Source organism: Ochotona curzoniae, unplaced genomic scaffold, assembly GCF_017591425.1.
Source record: "Ochotona curzoniae isolate NIBS_2020 unplaced genomic scaffold, NIBS_Ocur_1.0 contig_46, whole genome shotgun sequence".
Taxonomy (NCBI): Eukaryota; Metazoa; Chordata; class Mammalia; order Lagomorpha; family Ochotonidae; genus Ochotona; species Ochotona curzoniae.
In genome coordinates, this window is record NW_024466340.1 from 7,325,015 (window position 1) to 7,349,653 (window position 24,639).

Below are 24,639 nucleotides of genomic sequence, written 5' to 3' on the forward strand. Positions count from 1 at the left end.
GAGGCAGGCCAGAGGCCTGCATCTTAGACACATGGAGGGCTGGGTCTGCGAGCTCTCACGCAGGCCCAGTGTAAAGCCCCACCCGGCCTCCCATGCCAGTGCGGGCTTGTCACGCTCCTGCCAAGCCCCTCACCCATCCGAGCCTGCAGAAGCTGAGCACGGTGGGAGGTGCCTGCAGGGGCGTGCAGAGGGCTCAGCAAGGGCATATGCCAGAAGCACTAAGCCCAGCACTCAGGAGCTGGCGAGGGACCAAAGCACCTATTTTTATTCATGCTCATAGACTAGAGGTTGTGGAGACTGGCAGGTGCCACTCTGCATAACCCATGCCCACCTCAGCATCAGAACCGCCACCCAGAAGGCTGCTTTGCCCAGTCTTCTTCCCTATGGGGAGGTAAGGCCACAGGACTCAGCCCTGGCCAATGGGAGATTTCTCAGTCTCCGACAGGCAGCTGGCACATGCTACTTTGTGCTCACGTCTTCCTTCCTGCTGAGCCACCCAGAATGTGGGCAGCTGACACCCTGGTACCCATGCTGGGCCATGAGCTTATCTGGAGTATGGCATGGTGACTTTCACCTGCCAAGCACTTCCCACTTCCCAAGGTGCTTCTACAGAAGCACACGGCTGGCCCCAAACACGCCCACTTCCCCACACCAGCTGAAGCCAGACAGAAGCCCCCTCTACACACACTATTGAACAAGTGAGGCCCTGGGGCAGGGGTCAGCGCGAGGGGCAGACCCTCCTGGGATCACCCTGGGCTCTGTAGCTATGCTTGGACACCACCCTGCCCCTCGCCATGTGCAGGCAGCTCAGCGTGAGGGTGTGGGCAGGGAATGAGGCCTGCCTTTCCGGGACCACTGCCCCCTCCTGCAACAACAGCCTGTCATTTCAGACCGCACCAGCCTGCACTTGGACCCACCCCCCAGGCCTTCAACTACAAAACCCAGGAAACTCCCAGGTTCGCTGCAGCCACGCAGGGCCAGGTTCCCCACCACTCACACCCACAGCCCCAGGGAAGCCGGTGACGCCTTCCAGCCACGCTAACCGGCCTCGGGACAAGGGCCCTGGATTTGCGGCTTCTCCCTGAGCCACACTTACCCCAGCAAACAATCCAAACTTGCCCTTCTCGGGGAACATGTTTGGGAAGTACTTGCTGACGAAGTTCACAAACGGGTCTTGGTAACCCCACATGATCTCGCCCACGGTACGGTTCATGAAAGCGCGCTGGCCGAGGCTGCTCAGCATCACCGTCACGAGCAGCTTCAGGGCCATGGGCTTGTCCTCCATCATGACCGCTGTGCTCTGCAGGGACACACACCGTCCTCAACCGTCACAGGCCCAAGAGCCCACCTAGGCCCACTGCTCTGGCCCAGCAGGGCCCCTGGGGTGGATGAGCAGAGCCTTAGATTGTCGCCAGCCAACCCACAAGCCTGCTGCTGAGCTCGGACTCCAGGGAGGGCCCGTTCCCGGCTGAGGGGGCCTCGCTGTACCCCGCTTTGTGGGTGATGCCTGCCCCTGCTTTCCTGTGGGTGCCTGGGGCTCGAGTATGTGCAGGGAGAGGTGCCTACGTGACTGGCCTCCAGGCCAAACCCTGGTGAGTGTCTGGCAGAAGACGTGTCACAGACTGTAACACAACACATGGTTGGGGCAATTAAACGCATCCTGTGTGACTCCATGGGAAGAAGATTCCGGAAACTTCACTCCTGTCTCCCAGACTCCTCCCTTTGCGGGTCCTGGCTGTGCTCTCGGCCCACGGGCCCTTGGCCACGAGTCCTGCAAGTCGCAGGCACTCACTGAAGCTGGGGTGGCCTTGGCAGCCCAACCCGTGCATGAGTACTGTAGTGTTTCTGCCTGGCATGGGGGGCCATTCGGGAGTCCCCGAGGCTCCCCCTCTGCGAGAATGCACAGAAGAATCAAGCGACGTGACCCAAGACAGGTGTCCCCGCCTGGGAAAGAACGAAGCTAGGGCGGCGGGCACATGTCCCACCATCCCCGGGGACGTCCCCACGCCAGGGGCGGGCAGGGAAGACCCCGGGGCAGGGGCAGGACGTGGGCGCAGGGGAAGCGACAGCCTCACCAAGGCCAGGATGTTGGGCATGACGATGTAGTCACTCTCAGAGCCCTGGGACTTGTCCGGCTGGAACTGGAAGCTGCGGGCCTCCAGGAAGGACACCGTGTCGTTGTCGTTGAAGGTGATGTTTTCCTTGTGTCTGAACTCCCTGTGGGGGCGGCCGGGAGTCACTTCCAGGACAGCAAGAGGCGCTCCCGGCCACCCCTGCCTGGGAGCACTGGGCTACCTCCCCGGGCCCGAGCACCTGGCCTCCGCACGCAGCGCCACTGCCCACAGGCCTCCCGCTGCCGTCTTGCCTGGCCACGACGGACAGCTCACCAAGGACTGTTCTTGGAGAGGACCCCTCTCTCGCCAAGGCAAGGTCTCCCCTCAGCCTGCCCCTGCGTCCCTGCCAGGGGAGCTGTGCTTCAGTTCTATCCACAAAACGGGAGCAGTGACCAGACAGGGCCATGGGGAGGACGGACACAGGGAGGCAGTTAGAGAGGGAGCCCCAAGCTGAGCAGCTCCACCTTATCGGTGCATTCTCTGCCACCAGCCGTGTCATTAGCACCTCCTGCTCTTCAGCCCACTGCCCACAAAGCCGAGAAGACACTGAGCCAGCCACGCCCTCGCTCCTTGACCCCCCCCCCCCCCCCCCCCGTGAGCCGGACGAAGTCAAGCTCCTAACTTGGTCCTCCCCAGGCGGCCCGGCTCATTCTCACGCAGGTGCTGCGTTTTCATCCTAGGTTGCGCCTTCAACAGTGGCCACCGTCTCCATCCACCCCCTCCCTGGGAATGCCAGGGCGACCACTGCCCCAGACAGGGAGCCCTGGCTCCACCGGCTCCGGCCCTGCAGGCAGCCACATGGGGGCAAGTTGGCTCTTCTCTCAGAGCTGCAATTCCTCCGAGGTGCGATGAGGGAGGGCAGGGGTGTTCCAGAGAACCCCACCCCCACCCAGGGGGAGAGACAGGTCCCCGAGGAACACGTGCGCCCCTTCCCATCCGTGCCTGGCCCGCTTCTGGAACAAGCCCGAGACGCGGTCCCCTCTGAGCCTGGTCCCCTCCGAGCCCAGTCCCCTCCGAGCGGGTCCCCTCCGAGCCCGGCGCCCGCGGCCCTGCAGCCTCACCTGTACACGTAGGGCCCGCGCTCTCGCACCTGCGGCTTCCCTCCATTCAGCACCTCCTCTGGGTTGGTCACCTCGAAGAAGTAGATGGAGAGATAGAAGGGCACGGGGATCTCCTTCCACATGTTGAAGGACAGACTGCTGGGGTCGATACGCACATTCTGTGGGGGCAGGACACGCAGTGAGGCCCACGCACCCGCCTCGCAGCTCCAAGCGAGCCTCCGCAGCCCCTCAGGCACTTCAGGACGCTGCGGCCCTTCACGCATGCATGGTCCCAGCATCAAAGTCGGCATCATTAAGCACACAGCGGATTTGTTCCAGACATCAAAAAAAAAAAAAAAAAAATTGGCAGGGGGAGGTCAGTTTGAAAATTCTGAACATCGTGATTGAGTAATGCGTGTCCCTCTGCCACAAGGCAAGGCGGCCAGGGCAGCTTGCGTCATCCTTCCCGTGCTTTGAACATGGCTTTCTAGGACAAGGTCCCCTCACCCCCTACCCTGGGGGAGGCAGGAGGCCAGAGCTGGCCACCCAGGCCTGCCCCGGGACTTGGAGGTGGCCAGACTGCGCGCCATGTTCCACGGGCCGCTTAGACCCGGTGGCTTTGGACCTGAACCTGCTGCCTTCGGATGGGCGGGGGAGGAGTCTTGGTGTCCTGCCCAGCCTTGCTGTGTCCACACTGTCTGTCCCAGAGCCAGCCACCTGAGTGACGTCACACCCACACACCCTCCGTGCCCGTGAGGTCCCGGGAGAAGGTGAGAGCCCCGGAGTCTGGGAGGCGCTCAGGACGTGCAGCTCAGCACCGGCGTGGGCTCTGAATTCAACCCGGGGCTCACCTTCCATAGAGGCTCACCAAGGCGGGAGGGACGCAGGTGAGGCCCCAAGGCCTGGGTTCCAGCCCACCCACCCCTCACCAGCTGCTGACCTGCATCCTAGCCTCATTGGCCAGCAGTATGCGTGATGCAAACCTCGGCCCATCCCAAAACCAACGTGGTGGCAGCTGCATGGTTGCGGCCACACGGAAGCCACAGGCTGAGCACCTCGAGCACGTGAGCTGCGTGTGTGTGTGGCCTGGACTTACACGGAGAAAGCTGTGTAAGAACACAACGGGCGATGAGGCCGCAGCCCGCATTACGACGCCTGGGACCAGTCCTCAGCCCCGGTCCCCCTTCCTGCCAGTGCCACGCCGGGGAGACAGCGGTGAGGAGAAGTCAGGAGGTTGCTGCGCCAAGGTCCACCCCGAGTTCCGGTTCCCAGCTTCAGTCCCAGTGGGGGCTGTCTCTCTTCCTCTCACTCATTCTCTGACTCTTAAATAAATTCACATATGCGCACACACGAGCACACTCAAACACATATATAACCTGTACCCCGAAAAATCTAAGTCAGCAGATGCACCCCAGAAAGGGGAAGGGTGGGCAGGAGGGATCCTCATAGGCCTCACTGCAATGGCTCACGGGGGTGGGCAGCTATGCTGGTGGCTGTAACCAATCAATTACACATCACTGAACACAGAGCCAGGTCCCTGTGGCCGGCGTCCACGCACAGGTGAAGCTTCTGGGCCCCGCAGCCCCACGACTGGCTGGGTCCCTGGTCTGTTCCCTGCCTGATGCTGGGGGCATCTGAGGACAAACAATCAGGCTTTCTCCTTCCCACTGGTGCTGGTGGATGAGTGGCGCGGACCGCTCTGGTCTGGTGTAATGCGTGGAAGGTGAGTGTCCCCCTCAGGGGCTGTTGTGACATTTAAATGAGTCCATGAAACCGAAATGCTGATACGCAGCCTGGCTGCCCCCGGGACATCTGGAATGTCAGCCACAGGGTGGCCTCCCCTGCCCCACCTCGGCCCGGGCGGAGGAGGACTTTGTCCCGCTTTCAAGCAGCTGCAGGCACGCCAGACCAGAGGCATCGGGTTAAGGTGTGATTAGATAGCAGCTGGCGCGGCCTTGTTCTGCACAGGCTGACCCGGGTACTGGTTCCTCCCCTCCTCCCCAGGTCAAAGGTCCCAACCCTGGAATACAAAGTTGGGAGGGAGTGCCAAGAAGAGCCCTTGTTGAACACCCCTTCCCGCAGCCAGACGCCAGGAACCCATTCCCGGCCAGGCAGGAAAGCTGCCCAGACGAGGGGACATCTGGGCTGGGTATTAAGAAAGAAAATTAGCTGCGTTGTCCTGGGTCACGAAATCGCTGGCAGAAGACACGGCCTGTGCCCACGTGCCCACGGCCTGCCTGCATGGGCGCCACTACGAACATGGCTTCCATGCAGTGGCACAGGGAAGCCCCACTTGTGTCTGTTGATAAACAAGTCACACTACATGCGGGAGGCTGCTCGGCCAGAAGGGACCAGCTCACCACACGTGCCGCAAGGCCCTGCCCCGAGCAACACAGGCCAGACCGAGAGCATGCGTCACGGAGGCCTGCGTGTACGGCCTTCTGGGGAAGGAGAGGTGGGGACAGAGAGCGACACGGGGCTGCCGGGGGAGGCGGGGGGCTGCACCAGGTGGCTCTCGGGGCTCAGAGGAGTGCCCTGCCTCCTGATTCGGGTGATAAGATTCAGAAGGATGGGCTGAGACTTGGCACCTGGGACAGCTGTGTTCTTCAACAATGCCTACTTCACCTCCAGGCTGTTCTGTTCCGGGCCCAGCTCCCTGCGAATACACCTGCGAAGGCAGTGTTGGGCCCGCAAGGAATTTTTGGCTCCTTGCTTCAGCCCGGCCCAACCCTGGCTGCTGGGAAGTGAACCAGCAGATGAAGAGCTCTCTCTCTTTCCTTCTCTTTCTGTAAAATTTACCTTCCAAATAAATAAATAATGAAATCCCCATGGCCTGCTACGCTCATATTTACTGCCATGAAAGAAAGCCGAGGCTATTTGGGGTTTTATAGAGACCCCGTTAGTACCCCTAGCGTATAAAGGAACCGCATTGGGTCAAAGACAAAGAACTGGGTTTACTGTGGGATCCCATTCACGTAAAGTCCTGGGGTATGCGGGACTGGGTGTCCACCAGGGTCAGAATGGTGGCCACCCTAGGCTGCTGGGCTGGCTCCCCCAGAGAGCTTCCTGGAGGAGCTCTGATCCTCAGGGGGGGGCACTTTGCCCCAGCTAGGCTGCACACCGGTGGGATCGTAGGAGGGGCCGGGCGCGGGCCGCGGCGGGCTCCGCCAAGCGTGACTCCCAAGGCACAGACACAGCAAGCAGCAGAAGCAGCTAAAGCATAACGCAAGGATCATGGGACACACTTCCTCCCGCCTGCCAGAGCGACCGGCACTTCTCTTCCCAGAGAGAAACACGCGTCAACAGACGTGGGCCTGTGGGACTCGGAGCCCTGCCCGTGGCCAGCAGGAGCGGAGGGTGGCACGGCCACCCCAAAAACCAGTCTGGCAATCCTTTGGACGATAAAAGCCCACAGCATCACCTGGCCCAGCAAACAAAAACTTGGACAAGTGTCTGCAGTGGCGCCATACACAATAGCCCACGACTACAAACACCATCGTCCATCAACAGATGACTGGCCAAACAGGGCATGTCAATAAGAAGCAAAGCAGGCTGCCTACCAGGCGAACTGGCTCGGCCGCCAAAGCAGTAATGAACCCCAAAAACATGGTGTTGTGGAGCCCAGTGGGACACCTGCTGCCCACATCCCAGGGCCTGGGTTGAACCCCAGCTCTGTTCTGACTCAGCCGCCTGCTCGTGTGCAACCCGGGGAAGCAGAAGGTGATGGCTCAGGTCCTTGGGTTACTGCCATGATGTGGGAGGCCTGGATGGAGTTCCTGGCTCCTGGCTTCAGGCTGGCCCAGCCCTGGTTGTTGTGCACATTGGGGAGTAAGGACAGGAGATTTTTCTCTGTCTCTCCACCTTTCAAGTAGCCCAGGGTCCAGCACATTAGCCTATCAGCTAAAGTCCTCGCCTTGCACATGCCGGGATCCCATATGCCAGTTCGTGTCCCGGAGGCCCCGCTTCCCATCCAACTCCCTGCTTGTGGCCTAGGAAAGCAGTCGAGAATGGCCCAAAGCCTTGAGACCTTACACTCACACAGGAGACCTGGATGAAGCTTCTGGCTCCTAGCTTCAAGTCAGCTCACCTCTGGCTGTTGCAACCACTTGGGGAATGAATCAGCAGATGGAAGATCTTCCTCTCTGTAAATTTGCCTTTCCAATAAAAAAAAAATCATAAATCTTAGAAGAAAAAAGAAGAAACACTGTGCCGAGTCAACAACAGAAGCCAGTCATGAGGGCTGAACCTTGCACGCTGTCATCCTGCAGTGCCCGCTGGGCACAGGGCACCAAGCACCAGTGGTCAGCCGCTGAGCCTGCCGCCCACTTCCACGAGCTGCTCATGAGAGAACACCGAGCTTGCCACGTGCTCTGTGGTGAAAAGGCTACCTCTGCCCTCCGCTCTGTCTCCAACAGGCTGGTCCCCACCTACCCTGGAGTTCCTGAACCCTCTGGGGGCTCACACCGCTGCAGGCTTGCCAAAGAGCAGAGCCAAGGGGTCCTCGGCCACAGACGGCTCACACCTGTGTGCCGGCCACAGCCCTGCACCCCTGCGCCCCTGCGCCCCTGGTCTGAAGGTGCCCGTTCTGATGGGCGGGGCACAGACAGATGGAAGATTCCTGGGAACTGAAGTCCGGGCAGCAAAAGCCGCTGCCTCCTTCACTTCCTGGGCTTCCCCGCAGCCCACTCCACAGGCACAGACAACAAAGGCCTTGCAGGGTGCCCGGAGGGGAGGGCCGCTGCCACTCCCCCACGGGACTCCTGGGCACAGCTCCACTGGCCTGACCCCTGAATTGCAGCAATCAATGAAAACACTCAGGGGGCCCCAGCTCCTGACCACAGCAGCCAGGAGCCCAGGGCTGGGACAAGCCAGCCCCCCGGCCAGCGCCCACATCTTCTGCTTTGATGGGGCTAAGGCAAGAAGAAACCAAGAGAGCTTTTTACGAGAAGCCCACGTAGGTCGCTGAGACGACACAGGAACTTGACTCATTCTCAACTCCCCCATCGCCTTCCCACCCAACAGCTGTCCATCAGCCGGTCCTGCTGCATTCCCTCCAAAACATGCCCCCCCGCCCCAGCCAGGCCGCGGGATCCTGGTGCCCAGGCCACCTGCTTGGACCAAAGCAGGGGTCGCCTCACGCCTCCTTGCTACCGCCCTGGCACCACTCTGCTCCCCAGGGAATCAGCTGCCTCTTTAGGGGTTACACCTGACCCTGCAGCTCCGGTGTGCCAAGCCCTCCATGCCCCCTATTCAGCTTCCAGTCAACACACATGCCCAGCAGGGGTTTTGGCGAACCAGCTCCCTGCCTAAGTCTCAGCCTCACCTCCCTGGGGTGAACTCGCCCTGCTCCAGCTGCACGGGCCTGGCTGCGCTCCCGAGTCGCCCAGCCAGCGTCTGCCCCGGGACTTCTGCACCACGCACCCCTCCCCTGACGTCCACACGGGACACCCTTGCCCCTCTCAGGCCAATACATTTTTTTAAAGATTTATTTTTGTTGGAAAGGTAAATATATAGAGAGGAGAAAAGACAAAGAGAAAGATCTTCCAACCATTGATTCACTCCCCAAGTGACCGCAACAGCTGGAGCTCAGCCGATCTGAAGCCAGGAGCCAGGAATTTCTCCTGGGTCTCCCATGTGAGTGCAGGGCCCCAAGGCTTTGGGCTGTCCTCGACTGCTTTCCCAGGCCACAGGCAGGGAGCTGGGTAGGAAGCAGGGCCGCCAGGGCATGAACTGGTGCCCATATGGGTTCCCAGTGCGTGCAAGGCGAGGACCTTAGCTGCTAGGCTATTGCACCAGGCCCTCTTCTTTTACATCTTAATTAATTTTAAAAGCAGTTACAGAGAAAGGCAGAGAGAGATCTTCCATTCACTAGTTCACTCCCCAAATAGCCAAAACGGTCAGGGAGAAGAGAGTCAGGAGCCAGGAGCTTCATCCGGGTCTCCCTTGTGAAGGACAGGCCCCCAGCACTTGAGCCATTGTCCACCTCTTTCCCAGGCTGCTAGCAGGCGCTGGATGGAAAGTGGAGCAGTTGGATCCTGAGCCCATAAAGGACGCTGGCATCCCAGGGGGAGGATTAACTCCACTACACCACAACACTGGCCCCTTGCCAATGGCTGTTGAGTTGCCAGCACCCTGCAGGGTCTGCTCCAGGCCTGTGGACCACAGCAGTGAACAGGACAGACACAAAGACCATCCCCCATCACGGTACCATCAACACCAGAAGCTCCCATGTTACTTGTTTACAAGTTCCTCCTGCTGCCTGGAATTCAACCCTGAGGGACGGAGCTAGGGCAGACACCCTGCATCAGTAGGCAGCTCCTGAGGATAAATGGGCACACGGAGGACGGCAGGGCAGAACACTGGATCCCGGACTTCCGGAGCCATCCCACCGGCCCCAGAGGCCTGGCCCTGGAGCACAGCGCACTGGCATCCCACAGCGGCCCAGCAGAGCGCCTTGGCTGGGACAGCTCAACAGCCATGGTCAGCAAGACCGCAGAGCAAGCAGGAGGCTCCCGTGCTGCTGCTGGAGGAGGGCATGGGCAGCATCGTGGCAGAATGCCACGTGAGGATGCCACTCCTTCTATTTACCCGGGAAACCGAAGCGTGTGCCCACACAGGGCCTCCTGCAGTCCTGCTCATGGGAGCTGGAGACGACACCAACATGCACAAACGGAATGACAGGGTGTGACCTGGCGGGGACAGAGCTCCCGGCCCAAGAGGGCCACCCCTCTGGTGGGGGCTGTGGCTCCTGGGGGTTGTGAGGGAGGCTCCCACACCTGACCTGGCTCACCGCCCCCAGCACACACACCTGCACAAACACTCGGCAGCCTCCAGCTGTGACAGGTGTGGGACACGTGTCAGCACCCAGCAGGGAGGACATACACAGGAAACGAAAAACCCTCTTCCCACCAGAGCGAGCGTTGGAAGCAGGCAGCACAGGTGCACCCGGGGGGCCCGACCCTGGGAGCAGAGAACCCCGGAAGAGGTTGGGGAGCCTATGACCCCTCACTGCAAGCCAAGGGCTCTGAGCACTCCTGCCCCAGCCTCCGGGAGATCCTTCTGCGTCATCAGAGCCCTCGGTTCCCTCATCTGTGAAAGGGGCCAAAGCGTGTGCCACGTCACAGGGACACACGGTGACATAACGGGCATGGGAGGGCCCTTCCTCCCACGCCCGGAGCTACAGACTGCTCGTGAGAACAACAGAAGGGCACTCCACGAAATGCCCAGCCAGTGTCCCTCAAAACCATCAAGGCTGGCAAAAGCAGAGGGCAGCTGTGAACCTGCCATGGAACGAAGCACGAGGGAAGGGTGGTGAGGGCGCCAAGGCACAAGTAGAGGTTGGTGCCGTGGCACAGCACGTCAAGTCACTGCCTGTGACGCTGGCTTCCCATACGGGACACTGAGGTTCAAGTCCCGGCTGCTCCACTTCCCATCCAGCCCCCTGCTAATGCGCCTGAGAGAGCAGCAGCGGACAGTCCACCTGCTCCAGCCCTTGCACCCATGTAGGAAGGAGGTCAGGAAGAAGCTCCTGGCTCCTGCCTTCGGCCCACAAATGGCTGTTGTAACCATTTAGGAAGTGAACCAGAAAACGGAAGATCTTTGTCTAGATAAAAACCAAAAGCATGCAGGAATACCTGGACACACCAACACACGGCTGTGTGTGGCGCAGCCAATGTGCTCCAGCTCCGGGGCACTTCTAACAAGCTGACAAACGGGGACACTCACACCTGCCCAATTTTTCAACAAATTTAAAACCGGTCTAAATGAGAAAGTCTTTCCATGACAAGTAGGATCTGTGAGGGTGTGATCAGTACCCAGTGAGTGCCAGGCAAGCTTGAGGCGGAAGGAGGACTGTGCCCGTGCCCAGCATGCATTTGCCAGGCATCTGAAACTTCCAGGAGTAACACGTGGAGTTTTACTTCTGGTTTATATAGGCCACTTAAACCAACTCCCTGTCTGAAAGGGCAGCGAGACCTCTGTACAACTTTCACACCACCAACCTCAGGCACCACAAACGTAGCAACTTCCTGTCTAGTGGGCACAAGGACAAATGCCAGGGGTTGCCCTCGGGGGTGAGCAGGGCCACGGAGACGCCACCTGCAGCTTCCAGAGGCCATGGCTTCTCTCTGCCCAGCTCCTGGCCCCTCTTTCTACTCCTCCTTCTCTCTCTCTCCCTCCCTCTATCAGGATCTGCGATGGAAGGGCTCCCTTCACGGTCAAGGACACACCCTGACCTCCACATGCTTAATGCAACTACCCACACCTGCTAAGCCTCTTGGGCCAAGGCCACACCCTTGGACATCCAGGGAGCAGCCCCTGACCATCTTTGGGGGTTACAACTCAGCCAGTCTCAGTCCCTGGGGACCCTGCGGTCCCCCACACACAGGAACAGCACAGCCCACTGGCTCTCATGTGCCCCCTCCTTTCCCACGCAGCCCTGTCCTCAGCCAGCTCAGCCCCAGCCGCATCCTGCCCACCGGAGGTCACTTGTCCTTACCAAATGCCAGAAGCCTTGGCTCCCCCTGCTGCAGGTCAGTGGAGGTGGCACCCAAGAGGCAGCTGGCGGGCGGGCCCTTGGTCCTCCCCGCTGTCACAGGCTGGCCTCACTGTCTCTGCTCGACCTCCAAGGTGATGAAACGCAAGGGGCAAATCACGTCCCCCACTAATGAGAGCTCAGTATGCTCAAGACAAAAACCTTGGTGAGCCATTGTTGCAGCACCCCAAAAGCATCAAGGGCCCCAGATGGCATCGCAACAGGCGTCCTGCCATGAGCAGCGCAAGCCAGTGGTCCACAGGGGACAGGTGTGGGTGTCCAGGAAAGAGAGCCGCCCCAGGTCCTGTGCTGTAAGCTGATCCCTAAATTGCACCCCTTCAGCAGTGAGGCACTTGGGGCCCCAGCAAACTCCGGAGCCCAGGAGCAGCTCTGCCGTCCGGGGTCCCTGGGAGCGTGACAGCACCGTGACACTGACTGAGTGGCATCACTCGGCAGACACCTGTTGAAGCCACGGCCTTCCAGGCGTGCCTCAGGTCAGCAGCAGCAGCAGCACCCGGAGCCTGCTGGAATGTGGACTCTCAGGCCGTTCCCGACCTGCTGACTCAGAAGGTCCCGAGGTGGGGGCTGAGGACCTGTGCTCCAGCACGCCCCGGACACGGTGACTGTGGTGCCGGCAGAATCAGGCACCTCTGCGCCAGACACACTGCAGGAAACCTCGGTGCACGGGTGCTCAGGGCAGTCGGGGAAGGGGAAGACAGCCGGGTGCCGGCGGGATCCAGAGCGGGTCAGAGGGCGCGGGCGCCGCCCAGCTCTGCCTCTGTGTTGTGTTGAGAATGCCCCTGACAGCAGGTGCACAAGGAAACCGACTCTCCTGGAGCCCCCGCCCACCCCCCCACACCCAGGCTGCATCTTCTGCCTTCCTCCACAGACTCAGCAACTGCTGGCCACTGGGCGGGTGGGTGAGCTGTGGGTCACACACTGCTTCTTCTTTTTTCAGTTAGATTTTTTTTTTAAAAGATTTATTTATTTTTTTGTGTTTATTACAAAGTCAGATATACAGAGAGAGGAGGAGAGACAGAAAAGAAGACCTTCCATCCAATGATTCTCTCCCCAAGTGACTACAACGGCTGCAGCTGCGCTGATCCAGAGCCAGGAGCCAGGAACTTCCTCCAGATCTACCACACTGGTGCAGGGTCCCAACGCTTTGGGCCGTCCTCGACTGCTTTCCCAGGCCACAGGCAGGGAGCTGGGTAGGAAGTGGAGCAGCCAGGACACGAACCAATGTCCATATGGAATCCCAGTGTATTGAAGGCCAGGACTTGAGCCAGTAGGCTACTGTGTACTATTTGTAAATAGCTGAATTTGCTGACCATTGTTTAGAATGAGCAGATTTCTGGCTGTTCTGAAACACCAGCAGATGTGCTGGACAGTGTCCGTCCCCCAGCTTGCCACAGACCTACCCCACTCCATGTCGCCTCACACCAAGCTGCTTACAGCTGCTTACAAGCTTGCTTTGCAGCTGTCTGAGGTTGCGAACCCTGCACTCACAGACTCATTCACTCACCCACCTTCCCAGCCTGCCCCGACACCCTGGGCATGCAGAGCTGGCACTCGGTGACTCCTTGGGGAACTAAGCAGGACATGGTGGACAGGACAGGTATCTCACAGTGACCCTGACCCCACGGGGAGAGAGCCCAGGGACATCCCATAGGGCTGCTGGCATGCCCTAGTGAGGCTGGAACCCTCGGGCTACAGTCAGGGCTCGTGCTGGAGGACGGCTAGGCGACACCTGCCTAGGCAGAGCGTGCATGTTCACTGCAGCCTGGTAACCCGGTTTCGCTTGCTCAAAAGAAACGAAAACACGTGGCCACACAAGGCCTGGGGTGTGAGCGTTTGACTTCTCGTTGTCCCAGATGCCAGGTGCCTCCACAGCCTCAGGTTCACCCCAAGGTGCCCAGGTGGGCAGGCCTTTGGTACTGGGGACATCATGTCCCCTGTGGTTCAAGTCCAGCTCCATTTCCAGCCCCAGCTTCCTGCCAACGCACCCTGAGAGGCAGGGTGATGGTCAAGCACTCGGGTCCCTGGCACCCACGTGGGAGACCCAGGTGGGGTCCCTGGCCCCCAGCTTTGTTCAGCCCAGTTCATGCTACAAGCAGGTGGAAGAGTCTCTGCCCACTCTAATAAATAAGTAGATACAGAACAGCTTGGTACAAAAGCAGAGACGACTTAGGGGAAACTGGTCTGGCTGTAAAATAGTGGGAGGGGGCGACTCGAGGAGAGCACACGCCTTCGGGTGCTATTCCTCATTGCGGGCGCTTGCCCTGGCACCTGGCCTGTACGAAAATTCTACATGCTAGCTGGTGGTAGCCACAGCCAGGGGTCGCGAAGGGCTTGGCTCCTTATTCTGCAACCATCTGACACAGTGCTCCACCCAGCAGAGCTGGCACTTGAGAGAAGAGAACCTGGACTTGGTTCAGTGAGTGGGCAAGCGTGAAGGCACGGGAAGATGCCTAGAGGCTTCTGGGGGCGGGGAGGCAATGCCCCTTCCGGTCACAGAGGGACGCTGGGCAGGGCCCTGCCACAGCATGTGCCTCCCTCTGGCTCTGCTTGTGCCATGGGACCACAGGACGTCTGGAGCTGCGGCAGCCATCATGAGGCCACGAGGGCAAAGCCAAGGGACTCTCACATCTACACCCAGCTGCTGACCAAGCCTAGAGACACTCGTGCTCTTAGGGTCAGAGCCACCAGCCGAGGGGCAGCATTTCTGTTACTGGCAGCTCACAGCATCCTGCCTATGGCAGTGTTCAGTCTGTTGGCCCCAAGTGCAGTGGCCTAGCTGCTAAGTCCTCGCCTTAAATGTACCGAGATCCCATGAGTGTGCCAGTTTGTGTCCCAGCCACTCCACTTCCCATCCAGCTCCTTGCTTGTGGCCTGGAAAGCAGCCGAGGACGGCCCAAAGCCTTGGGACCCTGCACCCGCGTGGGAGACCCGGAAGAAGCCCCTGGCTCCTGGTTTCTGTATATAAATATATATATATATATACACATACAGAGAGCTCCTGGCTCTCTGTATATCCGATTTTCCAATAAAAATAAATAAATACATAAAATCTTTTTTAACAATTAGTCTGCACGATCGGTACTGCCACTGGCTCCATTTTATAGGTGAGAAAGCTTAGGTGCCTTATTACTAATTGCCTAAACCAATTACTTCCTCAAGGGCACAAACCCAGCAAAGCAGAAGATCTTGAACTTGAGCCTGACCTCAAACCCCTCTGTGCGAGGGCCTCTTCTGAAGGCTCCTGTTGGGTCCACGAGCAAGGACGCTTCCGGGGAGCAGACTGAAGCCCTGTTCAGACTGTGGGTGTGACAGCCACCCACAGTCGGGCCCTCAGCCCTCCTTACAGCTTGTCTGTGTCCTTCCCGGCTGGCCCCAGGCCACCTTGGACACTGTCATTCACCTTTGGTGGTCACTCTGAGTTGGACAGGGAGTGTCCTCAGACAGCACCACTATCAGCTCCCAGGTGGGCCCGGCCAACCAACCTGTGGGTCAAGTCCACGGCTTCCCGCTCGCTCCAGAGGTGCACATTTCTAAATGGCTGAAAATGTGGGAAAAACCCTGACCTTACAGCACGTGAAGACAGAAAGCAGGGCTGGTATGTGGCCACGTCCCGTGCCAGTGTGGGAAAGCTCAGACACCTGCTGCACGGCTCAGTGAGCCACGGCGGGCACAGCAGGTCGTACAACAGGACCCGCCAACTCCCGTCCATTCAGAAATTCAGGCACGGCTGCACCCCGCCACGCCAGCAGTGTGTGAGGCTGGACCGTGGCCATCAGGAGGCCAGCACACGCGGAAGCCCTGGCTCTGCTCATTTGCTAGTGTGGATAGGGCCCCAATCAGCCACACGGGAGTGCCCCCTTCCTCCCCAGGGACACTGAATGAGGTGACCCAGGCCACAGTGCCGGTCTGAAGGAGGCAGCCAGCGTGCCTCGGAGGGCTGCTGCCAAGTGAGCCTTCCTTGGCAACCACCCATCCGGGTCAAGAACACCCAGGGAGGCTTGCCAAGGTCTCGCAAGACAGGGCAGCAGCGGAGCGGGCCTGGCATGCGTCAGCTCAGGCTGCTGCCCGTGCAGGCTCGGTCTTTTGCAAGAGGCCGACATGTTGGAATTTGACCATGGTCAGCAAGCCAGGCCCCATTTGCCCTGCACCCCAGGAGGGCAGCACCATCTCTGGCTTCTGCTTAGAGCCCAGTGTGATTCCTCCCCTCCCATCTTAACGTCGCATAAACGTGACCTTAGTCAATATCTTAACTGCACCATTCAGGACAGGAGCCACGCCAGGCCACCCTTGCCACTTCTGGAACCAAAGCCCTGCACGAAGGACTTCCCATTTCCCCTCCTCCGCCTATCTGCGTCCAGCCGTCTTCTCTCGGCTTAGCGTCTTACAGATTCACCCCAGGGGAACACTTTGCCCTCTAAGGCTCCGTGTCAGCCCCTGGGCACAATCCCTGACGCCATGTCCCCATTCCTCAGTCAGGGCTGCTGCCTGTGACCCCTCCACACAGCTCCCATGCACAGTACTGCAGCAAGTGCAGCCGCTCACGCCCCTCGGTGACCCTGCTTTGGGCTCTGCCCAGGATGGCAAAGCTTGGGTGCCCTCCCCATCTCCCTGCCTGGCTCCTCCTCGGCTCCTGCAGCTCCTCCTTGGGGACCTCCCGTCCAGGAGCACCCTCCATGTGGGTGCTTGCTGTCGTCCCGCCTGCTGCTCCCTGCTGAGCTCTTCCCGGCCTTACGCTCCTCTGTGTGGTGTCGCCCTGCCCGGACCTGTCCCTTCTGCTCCCTTCCGTGCATAGCTCAGCACCAACACAGGCACAGCAGATGGTGCCGAGGGTCGGTGTTAGCTCTGAGCGCCCTCTGCACCGGGCCCCAGCCTGTGCCCCACCACTGCCTGCAGCAAACTCACCAACTGAAAGATGCAACTTCACCTGACCCCTTGTGGGTGGGACACGGACAGAGCTGGCGATGGATGCCAATGCCTGCACCAATCTCCCAGCCCTGTCCAGGTGAAGGGACACCAGAGGCTTGGCCAGGCAGGGGACTGAGGACAGAGCACTGCTGTGGTTGTCACATAGGGTGGTAGACAGCTGTAGCCCTCCCCCTCCCAGACTTCAGATGGCCCTGGCCCCTGACGGCAAGGGCCGGCAAGGTCGGCCGCGTCAGCCCACTTCTCCCAAGGTCAGTCTCCGGCCAGCAGCCCCTTCCCCGCCGTTTCCCGGGCTCAGGCGGTTGTCCCTGCTGTTAGAAGGCCCCCTGCACCGGCCCCTTGCCCTCCATCCCCCTCCATCACCCCGGCAGTGCACACCGAGCCCCCTCCAACCCCCCAGGAAGAGCAGGGCCCTGCCCAGGGTCCCCACAGCTCCCAGACTGGGACACAGCGATAGGATGGTGCTGACAGATGAGGGAACTGAGGCAGGAGGTTAACAACAGGCCCAGATTCCCTCCGCAAACACCCCAGGCCTCCCGGGCCTGACCGAGCAACACAAGCAGGCCACGTACACCAGCCTGGCACAGCCCTGCGCCACCCACGATGGCCAACGGGTGCTCGCCAACCAGTGCCAATGCACTTCCCACCTGTTTACACAGCAGTCATGTGGGGCAGGGCCAGTACCAGCCCTGTCTTACAGACTAGGAAACCAAGGCACAGAGAAGCCAGGGGTTGCTCACAGCTGCACGGCTCAGTTGCAGGGCAGGCCCCCAGGACACGGCGGCCATGTCCCTCTCTGCTCAGCTCACACACAAGGGAATGTATGCAAGCATGCTCACATCGGGCTGGCTTGAACAGCTCCCCTCCAGCCCCATGTCCACCTGGGACCTCTAAAGGTGACCTTATTTGAAAACAGAGTCTCTGAAGGAAGTGTCAGACTGTCCATCTCAACGCGAGATCAACCAGGACTAGGAGCGGGGTGGGAGAGGGTGCGGTCGGAAGCCAGTGACATGCGTCCCTGTAACAGGAAAGGCCACCAGGGAGGGGCCGTGGAAAGACAGGGCCAAGGTCATGGCGATGCGTCCACAAGCCAAGGAATGCCCGAGGTCATGACTGGCACCACGGTTGGCGAGAAGCCGGGGACGGATTCTCCCACAGGACCACTGGAGAGCAATTGCATGGACACTGCCAGACCATGAGAGTGGAGGCTTGCAAGCTGGGGAGCTCAGCTCAGGACCCGACGAGGGCACAGACACCCCCAGACCCAGCTGCGAACACTTACACGGTGTCCCGCTGTGCGCTGGAAGCACTGCTTCCACAGCCGGGACAACAGCCACCTCCATGGTTCCCAGCCCGTGTCCCCTCCCCACTTTGGAATACAGTTTGCCCGGGGCCACCGATTGCTGTGGCCAAACAACGCTTGTGGTGTGGGTCCCAGCAACAGCCCACAAACAGAGGCTCCAATGCCCAGCTCAGCAAATCCCAGCCCACGGCAGCAGCCCACCCGCTCTGCAAGCCGAGAGGCCGTGAGCGGTGGGAGGGCGCCAGAGCCAGAGGCCCATTTCACACTAACAGCTCCCTGGCTGCCCAACAGCAAACTCACACTCCGCACTGCCCACAGAAAATCTTTTTTTTAAAAGGGTAACCCCTACTTCTTCTTTTTTTTTTTTTTTTTAAGATTTATTTATTTTTTTTAATGGCAAAGTCAGCTACACAGAGAGGAGGAGAGAGAGAGGAAGATCTTCCGTCCAATGATTCACTCCCCAAGTGACCGCAACAGCTGGTGCTGAGTCGATCCAAAGCCAGGACTCAGGAACTTCTTCCAGGTCTCCCAAGTGGGTGCAGGGTCCCAAGGCTTTGGGCCATCCTTGACTGCTTTCCCAGGTCACAAAGCAGGGAACTGAATGGGAAGTGGGGCTGCCAGGATTAGAACCAGCGCCCATATGAGATCCCAGCACATTCAAGGCGAGGACTGTAACCACTAGCCCAGAAAATCTTTTTTTTTTTTTTTAAAGATTTTTTTTTATTGGAAAGTCAGATACAGAGAAGGTGGCAGCCAGGGGGAGAGGCTGCCAGCCCACCTCCAGAGGCTCAAGCACGTGGCCCAAGGTCACACTGCAGGCAGCACTCAGACCCACGTCACTCTCACGTCCCAACCCTGGATGTGGGACACAGGACACACCCATCGAGGAAGGGTGCTGGGCAAGGGGGGCTGAGGAATGGGAGCCGAGAGGTGGCAGGGCTCCAGCGGGTACCTGCACCGTACCAGCGCCAGCAGCCAAGCATCTGTGCATGGAGGAGCAGACAGGCAGGCGGTGTTCAGGGACAGGGGTGGGAGGCTGATGCTACAAAAAGCACAGCAGGTGCCGTGCTCATGGCTCAGCATCAGGCTAAGCCACCACTGGGGAGGCCGGCGTCCCACGTCAGAGCAGGGTTCCAGTGCCCACTCCTCCACTTCCCTGATAATGTGCCAGGCAGCGGGGGATGGTCCGAGTCCTTGGGCCTCTGCCTCCCACGTGGAAGGCCTGGTGGAGCTTCAGGCTGCTATCTATAGCTTGACCCAGCACTGGCCATTGCAGGTATATGGGGGGCAAGCCGGCAGGTGGAAGAGCTCTGTTCTCTGTCTTTCAAACAAATCTGTTATTTATTTTTAATTTTTTTTTTTAATTTTTGGAAAGGCAGATTACAGAGAGAAGGGGAGACAGAGAGAAAGATCTTCCATCCACTGGTTTACTGCCCAAATGACCGCATCAGCCAGAGCTGAGTTGATCTGAAGCCAGGAGCTTTTCTCAGGTCCTCCACGTGAGTGCAGGGTCCCAAGGCTTTGGGCCGTCCTTCACTGGTTTCCCAGGTCACAAAGCAGGAAGCTGGAAGAGAAGTGGAGCAGCCGGGATACAAACCGGCATCTGTATGGGAACCTAGCACACACAAGGCGAGCACTTTAACCACTAGGCTACCACGCTGGGCCCCAATAAGTAAATATTTTAAAAATGAATAAGTAAATGGGAGTCCCCCCTGTAGGGGCTCCGCAGCAACGAGAGATGCCATCACCTCGGAGTGATGGCCCGGGTGTTGGCGCTAGCGCCATAAGTCATTGTGTGTGTCTTACACACTTCCCTAGAATTGCTTAATATTTCACAATAACGAGAAACCAAAGACTCCGAGGTGAAAGTGCAAGCTGGAGGCGGCTGCAGGTACCGGGGGAGTCTGGGAGCAGACCCCAGAAGGAAGTCGCAAAGCCTGCTCGCCTCGCTGCCAAGGAATGCCAGCCACACTTGGCTCGGGACCTGGGATAGGCGGCCTGCCCGCCCCTGCAGCCCCCCATCTGCCAGGAGGCCAGAGGGGACCAAGGTGGCCTGCAACAGGGCTTGCCGTGGGACTGAAGGCCAGCCGGGGGTGGGCTCCTAGAGGAAGCCCCCATCTGTCACTGCTATGGCTGGACTCCTCCCTGTGTCCACCAGAGGCTATAGGAGGACAGGTCTATCTCAACACGAAGGCCAAGAGCTAGGGCAGGGCAGGAGGAACCCAGACCTCATCCAGTGCGGAGCTAACATGCCTCGGGGTCCCGGCCCTGTGGCTGCGGGTTGCTCAGCCAGACAGTTCTGCTCACCCTGAACCACACAGGCTCAGCAAGAAGCAACTGGCCCGACCCAAGAGAGGGGCACCCTGCCAGACCACTGCCCAGCCCTCAGTCACCCAGGTCGGCCATGCCCGGCCCTCAAGGCCCCTGCCCACACAGGCCCCTCTGCTCAGTTTCGCACAAGGGGAAAAGAGGCACAGAGATGCACAGGACTCGCCCAAGGACGCCCAGCTGGGTTTGACCTGGCGGGCCCAACTGCCCGCCTGCTGGGTATGCTTGAATCTACCTGTGATGTCTACACTCCAGGTAAAGCAGGGTGCGTCCAGGGCCCCGAGCAAGGCTCAGTTCTGCCAGGCTCCATGTGGACACACGTGCCAAGGTACACCACAGAGTTCACCCTGCTCCTCCGCAGCCGGGCCCGGCCTGAAGCCACCCGGAACCGCCTGCCCGAGGTGCCCGAAGCCGAAAAGCTTGGCACGGTGCCCGGCCCCGACGTCGCTCTCCCGTCATCACAAACACCTCCAGGATGCGAGCAGGCACGGGTGGAAATGGCCGTGGGGGTCAGCTGCTGAATGACTTCCTCCTGCACCCAGCCCTCCCCTTCCAGTTCCCGCTCCCTGCTGGCCTCCGCCCAGCCTGGACAGCCTGCCCTGCCAGGCGAGGAGTGGCCCCCAGCCAAGCCCGCTCCCTCCACGCTCTGGCTTCCTCAGAGTGAGGCCCAGTGAGCTCCAGGGCTGACCATCAGACAGTTGATGAAACATTCCCTGATAACAAGTGGCTGATAAGCTGCCACCTCCTCGAGAGACAACCCCCAGCACTGTCTATTGGGGGAGGGGGCCCTGCGGCAGGGGCAGGGCCGCTGGCAGCTCTCTGCGGAAAGCCAGCCCCAGTCTCACTGCCGGCCACCTCCCCTCCACCGCCAAGCCAGCACACCTTCAGTCCTCCGGGACACCACCTATCCCCACCTCGGTCCCTTAGGCCCCGGTTCTGAGCCGTTAGGGGAGGGCTGGGTGCCACCCTGCCTCTGCTTCCGAACCCAGCTCCCTGTTGATGCTCACCCCGGAAGGCGCCGCCAATGACACACTGGCTCCTGCACTCCTGGTTTGGGACTGACCCAGGCCCAGCTGTTGCTGTCAGCATTTGGGGATTGAACCAGGAGATGGGAGAGCGCTCCTCTCTGCTGTCCCACAGCAGCCCCCACCCCCACCGGCTCCTGCGGCAAGGACCAAGGACGAGACAGCGGCGATGGCTGGTCCCCAGGCCCGCTCTGCTCAGTCTGAAGCACTCCTCTGTCCCTTAGAGGTACCCCAGACCCTGCCCCACACCTCCCCGACACCATGCCGTGACCAGGGCTACACCGCTACCCCACAGTTGGCCCCATCTCAGAGAGCTGGGGGTTTTCCAGCCACTCCACCTCCACCTGGGCCAAGAAGGGGATCCCGGGGGCAGCTCCCAGGCACAGGGCAGGGAGGAGGCACCGACTGCATAGTGAGCAAGGAGGACCCCGGCCTCGGGGTGCCCCTGCGGCTTGAGCTCAGCCACTCCAAGGTTAAGGGGACTCACCAGCATGGCATCCCAGAGCAGGAAGAACCCCAAGGGCATGGAGGAGCCCCACCTAGGCAGCCGTCTCCCGCTCCAACAGCAGACAAAGGCCCTGGTACTTGGGCAGCCTCAAGTAGGTGGATAAGACCACTTCACAGACAGCCCGGAGTGGCTCCAACACAGCAGGGACCTGCGCAAAGCACTGCCCACGGGGGGTGGCCAGGGGAGGGCCTCCCTCAAGAGGGTACCCTTGAGCTGAAACATACAAGAGGACCCAAGCCTCAGAGTCAGGGGAAGAAGGGACAGCACTGGAGTGGGGAGGTGAGCTGACCGCCCGGCTGCGGCCTCGAGAGCAGGTTCTGGTTTCAAGGGGACCGGGCCAGGCAGGCCGGGCAGCCCTAGGAGGACGCTCCAGCAGCTGTGCCCAGAGCGGGGGTGGAGGCTGCAGCAGGCAGAGGGCTTGGGACGCACAAGCTACACGCCACCATGGAGCTACCCGTCTCCTACAGCGTCATTCACCATGCGCAGCTGGGATCTGGGACACAGCTGTGGACAGTCCAAGGTAGAGAACAGGGCAGGTACGTGTCTGGGGAAGGAGTTAGAGCCAGGGGCAGGACAGCATGCCCATGCTTACGGAGTGAGTTTCTGCGGGTAGCAGGGGCCCAGTGAGGAAGCAGACGGGTGGGGGCCAGACCAGAGAGGCATCCAGGGTCGAGGCCTCTCGGGCTGCGCCTGCCAAGAGGCCTCCAAGTGCAGGAGGCCGGTGGCCTGACGGTAGCCTGGAACAGGGAGCCTGCGGCCAGCGTTGAGAAGGCCCGCTGGCAGGCAAGGGTGGACACAGGCCGCGAGCAGGCAGGTGCAGGAGCCCGGGGCCGAGTCGCCTGGCCTGAGGACACCCCAACAGCAAGAGGGTGAGCGCAGAGAGGAGGTTCAGGGGCAGCCAGCCAGGGTGGGAGACCTTCACCCAAAATGCCAGGAAGCAAGCAAGGGTGGAGCCGTCCCTGTTCCTTCCCCCTCCCCAGCCCTAGGCACTGAGTGAACAGGAAGAAGCGGAGTGTGCCGCAGGAAGAGGAACAGGACAATAAAGCCGGCGGCGCCTCAGGCTGGGAGGGCATCCGCTCTGGGTCTGGGGGCTTCTGCCCAGAGCAGCTGCAAATCCACCCCCGAGAAGCTGTAAGTGCCCACTCCTGGGCCTGGGAGGCCCCACACCCAAGGGAAGCATCTGTGTTGTTTTTGTTGCTGTCTAGGCTGCAGCTCCAGCTGGGCACTCCCTGGGGGCAGTGGAGGCCAAGGTCACATTTGAAGGAGTAGGGGAGGGGCAGGAAAACAAGACAGATTCTCCACTTGGCTTATATTTTTACTCCAGGCTGGCCCCACGGTGGAGTTTCTGGAATCATAACCATGCTGATGGTACCAGAGCTGCTGCCCCCTCCCAGGGCACACAGCTTGGGGTAGGCATGCCCGTGGGGCCCTTGGGCCTAAGGCTATGAAGCAGAATACTCCCCTGGGCCAACCATGGGAGCTCCTCTGGGCTGTCCAAGGACACAGGACCACCCTCTGCAGAGGGACCATCTGAATGACCTATACCTAGGACCTAGGACCCAAGGAGCAGGAGACCCGCCTATGCCCAGGGTCCATGGGACAGGACGGGTCTTGTCACCCTGCAGTCGTTCAGCCCCCCAAGAGGCTGAGGCCAGCGTGAAGCGTTTCCAGGTATCAGGGTGACTTGTGCGTGTGGGCGCAGCAAGTCCGCTTCATTCCAGGAGTGAGGACTGCTTTCCAGAACGGGGAGAAGCACCAACACACACCTGCCTGGCCTCACGAGGGCTGGATGGCAGCAGGAACTGCCAGCACACTGGTGGGCACCTGCACGCACAGCAACAGTGTGCATGCGTGGGGAGGCTGGCACACGCGCGCCCATGCACCAGCCAGGAACACGTGTGGTGGTGTGGCACAACACCTGCTCGCACACGCACCTACTCGGTCACACATCAAAGCTCACGTGTGAGACTCAGGCAGTCACACTGCGGAGCTGGCAAGAAGCAACTGCACCACGCACAAAGAGGAAATAAAAATAAGCTCCACAGAGACTAAAATTAGCAGTGGCCGGGGCTCAGCCAAGGAGGGCCCCCCAGGAGGAACAGGAAGCCCAAGGGCAGGGAGAGGAAGACCAGAGGCACGATGCACCTATGACCACAACTGACCCTGACCAAGGTCCCCACCTGCGGCCCCAGTAAATCCACACTTCATCTCATGCTTCTAAATGTGGGAGTCTCTAAGAAATACCTGCTATGAGCCCAGCATGGTAGCCTAGTTGAGTAAGTCCTCACCTTGCATGACCCAGGATCCCATATGAATGCCGGTTCATGTCCTGGCTGCTCCACTTCCCATCTAGCTCCCTGCCTGTGCCCTGGGAAAGCAGTCGAGGACGGCCCAAAATCTTGGGACCCTGCACCCGTGTGGGAGACCCAGAAGAGGCACCTGGCTCCTGGCTCCTGGCTTAGCTGTGGCTGTTGTGGCCTCTTGGAGAATGAACCAGTGGATGGTAGATCTTTCTCTTTGTATTTCCTTCGCTCTGTAAATCTGACTTTCCACTAAAAGTCAGAAAGAAAGGAAGAAAAGAAAGAAAAAGAAGGGAAGGAAGAAATAAACAAACAAAAAACAAACAACAAAAAACAATGAAAGGAAGAAAAACAAAAAGACATCTGTTGTGTGTGTGACACATCTGATCGCAGGGGCTGGCAGAGGCCAGAGAAGATGCAGCTGGCCCTCACGGTTCAGGCAGGAGACAAGCCCCAGTGATGCTGGGAGCCCATGAGAACTGCACCGGGTGTCTGCCTGTGGCAGTGCCCAGGGTCTGTCACCTGGGCCCAGAGAGGAGCTGCC

The 24,639-nt window shown here is 59.9% G+C and overlaps 1 protein-coding gene across 4 annotated transcripts in view; it reads right to left on the reverse strand.

The window, feature by feature from the left end:
- The window catches only part of SCARB1 (scavenger receptor class B member 1), a 48,318-nt gene that overhangs the window by 17,085 nt on the left and 6,594 nt on the right, over positions 1-24,639 (reverse strand). For 3 of the 4 annotated variants that reach the window (XM_040987133.1, XM_040987134.1, XM_040987136.1), the window contains exons 1-3: positions 3,176-3,498; positions 2,076-2,217; positions 1,097-1,300 (exon numbers count right to left, since the gene is read on the reverse strand). In XM_040987133.1, the coding sequence (XP_040843067.1) occupies positions 1,097-1,300; positions 2,076-2,217; positions 3,176-3,468 (639 nt within the window). In that variant the 5' untranslated portion in view covers positions 3,469-3,498. Of the gene's footprint in view, positions 1-1,096; positions 1,301-2,075; positions 2,218-3,175; positions 3,499-24,639 lie in introns of those variants that run through there. The other variant, XM_040987135.1, reaches the window with a different exon arrangement.